The sequence below is a fragment of the Orycteropus afer genome, unplaced genomic scaffold (assembly GCF_000298275.1).
Source record: "Orycteropus afer afer isolate SDZICR_OR568_19922 unplaced genomic scaffold, OryAfe1.0 scaffold00325, whole genome shotgun sequence".
NCBI lineage: Eukaryota > Metazoa > Chordata > Mammalia > Tubulidentata > Orycteropodidae > Orycteropus > Orycteropus afer.
This window is the reverse complement of record NW_006921912.1, coordinates 3247025-3254542: the sequence shown is the minus strand read 5'-3', so window position 1 is coordinate 3254542 and position 7518 is coordinate 3247025. Positions and strand designations below refer to the sequence as shown.

The following is a 7518-nucleotide window of genomic DNA, read 5'->3' as shown; positions in this document are numbered from 1 at the left end:
TTCTTTTCTTGAACTACTCCTTGCACCACCTGTCAGGTGTTTAAGAGATATATTATATGAAACAATAAATTTATTGGGAAAAAAGGAGAGAGAATAGAAGTGAGTGAGAGAGGTTTGTGAAGTCATTGATAGCTTGAAGATGGAGGGAGATGTAATGAAGAATGTGGGCTGCCTACAGAAACTGAGAATAGCCCCTGACTGACAGCCAGACAAAAAACTGGGACATCAGTCCAACAACCACATGGAATTAAATTCTACTAACAACTTGAATGATCCTGGAAACAAAGTTTTTCCCCAGAGTCTCCAAAAGAAAATATAGCCTTACTGACACTTGAATTTGTCTGAGCAGAAAATCCAGCCATCCTAAAAAAACATAAAAGAAAATCTAGCTGTAGTATGCCAGAATTCTGACTTACAGAACTGTGATTAGCAAATGAGGACTTTTAAGTGACTACATTTGTAGTAATAATGTGTTAAACCAAACCAAACCAAACTCTGCCATCAGGTTGATTGTGACTCTTAGGCACCCCTCTTTGGGTTTCTGAGGTGGTATCTCTACGGAAGTAGATTGCCCACTCTTCCTTCTGAGGAGTGGCTGGTGAGTTTGAACTTCCAGCTTTCTGGTTGGCAGTCAATTCCCTTAGGCACTACACCACCAGAGCTGCTAGTAATGTGTTACATAAGAAAAAAAAAAAAAAAAAACCTCGCTGCTGTACATAGCAGTAAAAATTTAATACACAATAAGTGATGGTAGAATACCAGTTTAGGAAGCTTTTGGAAGTAAGTAAACCTGAAGTAAGAGAGCCTAGCCAAGTAAAATGAAGAGGAACAGTCAAAAGAATATAAGGAGATAGAGGCACACAAATTTGAACTCCAGAGGCCAATGGTGAGTGAGAAGGAGGATCCTATGTGATAAACTATTTCTGAATTACTTAACTGGTTATAGGTAGAATCATTGGCATAAACATAATTAGAAATAGTTCTGGGACCACAAGGAAATGCTGAATTCAGAATGGCACCCTTCAAGTGGGGCTGCATTATAAGCATTTGGAAACAGAATTTTAAGTGAGAAAGAAAGCCATGTTATAGATATAACCAAAACCAAACCAAACTCAATGCCATCAACTTGGATCCAACTCATAGCAACCTTTCTTGGGTTTCCAAGGTGGTATCACTATGGAAGTAGATTGCCCAACCTTCCTTCTGAGTAGTGGCTGGTGGTTTTGAACCGCCAGCCTTCTGGTTAGCAGTTAAATGTCTTAGACACTACACCACCAGAGCTCCTTGTTATATAGATACAAATAATGGGGTGGGGGGAGACTTTTACCATCAAGTGTATTTTGACTCATGGTGACCCAATGTGTGTCAGAGTAGAGAAGAACTGTGCTCCACAGTGTTTTTCAGTGGCTGATTTTTCAGAAGTAGATCATCAGGACATTCTTACAAGGCTCCCCTGGGTGAACTGGAACACCCAAACTTTTGGTCAGCAGCAGAGCATGTTAACTCTTTACACCACCAGGGGGTCCAACACTTAATTAACATTTATTATATGCTCAGGAATGTTCTAAGTGTAGTGCAAGTTATAAGGTATTTTTTCTTAAAATAACTTTTGAAAGTAAGAACGAACTATTAGTAAATTCATATTGTAGATAAGGATAAGAGGCTCAGACATGTTAAGTAAATTGTCTAAAATCACACAAGTAGTAAATAAAACAAACAAACAAACAAAAAACCTCACTGCCATCAAGTCTATTCCAACTCATAGTGACCCCCATTAGGTTTCCAAGGCTGTAAATCCTTACAGAAGCAGATTGCCCTATCTTTCTCCCATGGAGCAGCTCAGTGGTAGATTTGAACCACTGACCTTTTGTTTAACAGCCAAATGCCTTAAACACTACACCACCAGAGCTCTGTTGTAGTTTGAATTCGAGTTCAATCAGTCCAACTCCAGATCTTATAGTCTTATTTCTCTATGATACTGTTTATAGGCATGAAAGGAGCACCAGTGACACAATGGCTAAGTGCTTGGCTGTAAACCAAAAGGTCACCAGTTTGAACCCACTAGGTACTCCATGGGATAAAAGACCTTGAGAACTGCTCCTGTAAAGATTAGAGTCTAGGAAACCCTATGGGTCCATATTACTCTGTCATATAGGGTTGTTACGAGTCAGAATACATTCGACAACACAAAACAACTACAACATAGATACCAGAAGATAGACAGCATCAACACTTTCATAGTCAAACTATTTTCTGCTTTGAAATTTTTTGTTGACCTCATGTGTTTTCAGTATTGGCAGGCACACTGAAATGAGGGGAGAAATTTTTTTTCAGGTAATACAGATTTTGATGCAATTATAGGGACACATATGTCCCAAGTAGACTCTGGTAGCAGGTTTGCTTTAGATTTATGCAATTATACAAGTCCCTGTCAGTTTGTAGTACATAATACAACTGGAATAGCAGCTTCCCAAGAAATCTGACTTGACACAGTGCATCCGTTAAAATATTGGCAGGCAATATATATCCCACAGGTCACAAAAGGGTTAAAACTAAGACATAATACTATATAATTTACAGAGAAATGTAAGAAAGTTTTGGAAATAGTAAATGACTCTGCCCTAAACATTCCTCTTTTAGAACTGAACATGGCTCCTAGGGGATAGTGTAGAGAACACAAAGGAGACTACTCCCTTCTTGGTCAGAGAATTCAAAATTCCTAATGTGAATTGATAGTTGAAGAATATTGAGTCCCAAAGGAAGCAAGGTTAACTCATTAACAGATGATGTAAACATAAATTTAATAATTCCTTCCCTTGATAGCCTGACCAAACTTTGCATCAAATCCTAAGTGAAATGCTTATTTTCTAAGCTCCCAATCAAGCTGCTGATATCCATGTAGAACATAAACGCACACTATAAGTCAGTTAATGGTTTAGAGAAAAAATTGGATGTATTTGCCACACCCTTAAGATATTACAGGCAAGTTCACAAACAGAATACATATTTTCCTCTAAAAAACTAATCCAGCTGCTCAGTTTGTCCTCAAGATATTGTTTCACTCATTATCAGAACCTTTTGTCTTACTCAGAACAATGAGGAGAAAAGAGCATTTAAAGGCCAGCAGTAGTGAGGTCTCCAGACAGAAATTGAGTAACCAAGTAATCTCTGTTTTGATGTTTTCCTGCCCACAGTTGCAAGAGTGTAGAGGACTCGGAAGGCCATCTGCCCTTCTTGAACAATTCAGCTTAATTTTGAGGTAAGACTTGATGAAGGGGATGGGTAGGAGGAATGCAGGAAATCCACGCACAACCTTAGCCCTTTCACTAAGCCAAGTACTGAGAGTATTGCAAAGATAAGAGGGAGAGAATGGGTTAAGTCCTAGGTGCAAGGAAGATCTTGGTGACTATATTCTCTCAGAGCTTCAGGAATTCCATAGGAAGTGGTCCCAAGCACCATTCCTGGATCCTTTGTTCTCCTGCTGTTTGACCTTGGCCAGCCCATTCATCTCTTCAAGATGTTATATTATCCATTGTCTTTAAAGTGCAGAGGTCAATTCTGATGCTCTTGCTAAAAGACTTTATACTGGACAGTGTCAGCACAGGGAACATGAGAAGTTACAGTTGATATTTCAAAGTATAGAAGGAAAGTGTGAATAAAAGAAGAAAGCTAAAACTTGGCAAGTCTTAGTTTCTCTGGCAACATAGAACCAGTCCTAACTAAGGATATGGGACTATCTCTAATGTGATATTCTTCTCCCATTTCCTTAAAGATAATTCCCTGAAGAGAATAACTATGGAAAATGATTCTTCAGTAGCTGAATTCATCCTGGTAGGATTGACCAACCAACCTGAACTCCAAATACCCCTCTTCTTTCTCTTCTTGGTGAACTATGTGGTCACTGTGATGGGAAATTTGAGCTTAATTAATTTGATTTGCCTGAATTCTCATCTTCACACCCCTATGTACTTTTTCATCTTCAATCTGTCCTTCATAGACCTCTGTCACTCTTTGGTTCTTACCCCTAAAATGCTAATGAGCTTTCTGCCAGAGAAAAATATCATCTCCTTTGCAGGATGCATGACTCAGCTCTTTTTCTTCTGTTTCTTTATCCATTCTGAGTGTTATGTGTTGACAGCCATGGCTTATGATCGCTATGTGGCCATCTGTAAGCCCCTGCTCTACACAGTTGTCATGTCCCCTCAGGTCTGTACTCTGCTCATGTTTGGCTTTGCTGGTGCCATGGCCCACACAGGGGACATGATAAGACTGTCTTTCTGTGATTCCAACATCATCAACCATTATATGTGTGACATCTTTCCCCTACTCCAGCTCTCCTGCAGCAGCACCGATGTCAATAAACTGGTGGATTCGATTATTGTGAGCACAGTTGTAATAGTATCCAGCTTTATTATTTTCATTTCTTATGCTTTGATCCTTTCCAATATCATCCACATCTCATCAGCTGGAGGTTTGTCCAAAGCTTTTAGCACCTGTAGCTCCCACGTGATAACTGTTGCTCTATTCTATAGTTCTGGGATGTTCATACATCTCAAGATCTCTTCTGCTGATTCTGTGGAAAAGGGGAAGTTCTTCTCAGTAATTTATACCCATTTAGTGCCTATGCTTAATCCCCTCATCTACAGCCTAAGGAATAAAGATGTCAAATTTGCTCTGAAGAAACCCCTGAAGAGATTTGCAAACTAAGTAGAACTAATGTTGCTGGGCTATTGCATTTTATGGCATATGTTTGTTTTCCCCTAAGTTTCTTCAGAAAAGGGTATTTATTCTAAACACTTTTTCCTCTGTAAGCATGTTATGCAAACATGCGAACATATCGTTGAACCCCATGTTTATTTTCAATCCCCTGATTACACCTTGAATTTTATCTTTGCAGGATGCTACAGAGACTCAACTTGTCTCCCACTCCTTTTTAGACCATCTTCTACTTTGCTTCTTTCTATGTATTTTTCATGCATAAATAAACGTTCAAGTGGGACAATGTCTATAAGGTTACACACTCTTTGTTTTCCCTGAAAACAATTGGTGGCACAGTGCATAAGACATTTGACTGCTAACCAGAAGGTTGGGTGTTCAAACCCACCATCCACTCCCCAGAAGAAAAACAGGGCAATCTACTTCCATGAAGATTTATCACCTCAGAAACCCAGTGAGGGTCACTAAGAATCGGAATTCACACAATAGCAGTGCTTTTTATTACTAGTATTATTATGTTTTTATTCATTTAAAAAGTGTGTGCTATATTATGACAAAATATTGGGTGATAATGTTTATAAACACTATAAAATTATAAATTTTCCAGGATTTTTAAAGTTATTTCAGTCATGGTTTCTGTATTAGATTTTCTGCCTCATGTATGAGATAGAGGCATATACTTTGTTGACCCTTTGGTCATATCTTTACTCCTGAGGATGAGGAAGGATATCTGAAGCTCACCAACCCACCTATATTTTTTAATCCTACCAGTGATGAAAATTACAGATATTCCTTGAGAAATATGGTTTGGTTTCATAGCACTAGGCAAATGGTTTGATATCCTAGAAAGAGCATTACCATATTCTTGTCATTTGATCAGCTTTTCCCTCAAATATTTTCATAATTATAGACATAAATTTTGACATCTATGAGTGAGTGAAATAAAATTCACAGTTTAGTGAGTCTCTTTGGTTTCAGAATAATGAGTCAGGTTCAACATGAGATTTCTTTGTTCAGTTGTTCAAAAGAATCTGCCTTTGCAAAAGGTGGAAGCCTGCTTAGTCTTCTTCAAGACATAAAAATAACCATGGGTAAACTTTATCATGAAGTAGTTTATGCTTTCAGTTTGTAACTTTCACATTTCAAAAGAATCTACATTTACTGAGTTCTTAGCAGGGAGGGGCTGAGCACTTCATAAAGGTTACATCATAATGTAAGCTTAATGTCCTGTTTTGTAGATGAGGAAACAAATTCAGAGTGGTTATATAAAATGCTCAAGGTCACACAATTACCTTATGAAATAGTCTACTTTTAAATTCAATTCAAGCAACTCCAAATCCTATATTCTTTCCCCTGAATCATTTTACCTTTCAAGAAGGAATTGAAGAAAAATATAGGAAATAAAAGATAAGAGAGAATTCTATAAGAGTCAGTCTAAAACTGAGGCTGCAGATGACACATTTGTCCAAAAATCTCTGTAGTAGAAGGGTGACTCATAAAGGCTTTGATTTCAGGCTGTAGAAATGTTTATGTCTCTAGAAACATTTAATTAGAATTCTTATAATAGTGATTATATCCTGAATTGGAGAGGCGTGACAGAATCTCCATGAATGTGGAAGAAAAAGTCAAATAGTTATTATTATATTTTAGAAGCAGGAAAAAATCATATGCATTCATAATGCAAAATATCAAATATATATTTCAACTAAATTTTCTATATAAACTTACAGAGATGTGACAATAATTCATTCCCAATAAATTTATTCCCAATAATAATTTATTTATTTGATTCAGTGGGGTAAAACAAAAAAGACACTCCCTTAGTTACTGTATCAGGTATTGTGAAAACTCAATGAAAGTTCAGTAGTATCTGAGATTTTCATGTTTAGTGGAAAAGGATCACAAGTATTAGAATTCTTATAAGAATAATCATTCTTAAAAGAATAATTATGGAAGGTGTCAATTCTAATTAGAAACTGAGAATAAACCTAATTAATTAAATCTGAATTTTGTTGTAATAGCATTTGAGATTATACATATCAGATTCATTTACATATGTAATTACAATCTAAACAATGAGATGTAAACAAAATTATGACAGTGATTGTGATGGTTTTGTTTGTATGTCAACTTGGCTAGGCCTGGTTGAGTGGCTGGGCAGCTGGATGTAGTATTACTTATGATGAGACTGGTAATCAACTCCATGGTGGAATCTACTGGGAGCATCTGAGTAGCTGCCTTTGGGTATGTGGTCTGCTTCCTGTATATAAGGAGAAGCTTTGGGAATGGTCGCTAGCCTATGGCACGCTTGGACCCTGCATGTAACCGTGCCTTTGCTGAACAGCCTGCTATGCTCTGCCAACCTTGGAACTTACAATGGCCTGCTGTGTGGTTTGGTAACATCTGGACTATGCCTTTTTTACTTGTCAACCTTGGGTTTTTCAGTCTCAACAGCCAGTAGCTGTCTGAGAGAAGAAATGCCTCTAGCTCCAGTGGGCTGGGAGCAGGAGGCAGAGCTGGACCCCAAGGCTGAGCAGCTTTCACCAAGCCCCAGGAGCCTGGTACTTTGAACTTGGACTTAAAGCCTCCAAACTGTAAGAATAAACTCCTGTTAGTTAAGGCCATCCCATTTGTGGTATATTATTGTCAGAGTGGCACTAGGTAACCAGAACAGTGATATATACATATATCAGATATATGTGTATATATATAATTATATTTTTTGCATCCAAGTGTTTATATCATAATTATACACACATATATCTGAACATATATGTTGTTGTTATGTGCAGTTGAACATAT

The 7518-nt window shown here is 37.6% G+C and overlaps 1 protein-coding gene across 1 annotated transcript; it reads left to right on the top strand.

The window, feature by feature from the left end:
- Positions 1 to 3741: 3741 nt before the first annotated feature.
- Positions 3742 to 4707, top strand: LOC103206644 (olfactory receptor 143-like). Its single transcript, XM_007952142.2, has one exon. The coding sequence runs from the start codon at positions 3796 to 3798 to the stop codon at positions 4705 to 4707; it is 912 nt and encodes a 303-aa protein (XP_007950333.1). The 5' UTR covers positions 3742 to 3795.
- Positions 4708 to 7518: the final 2811 nt, after the last annotated feature.

Excerpts from the sequence above, each read along its gene's own strand:
- LOC103206644 (XM_007952142.2), top strand. The coding sequence starts at position 3,796 with ATGGAAAATGATTCTTCAGTAGCTGAATTCATCCTGGTAGGATTGACC.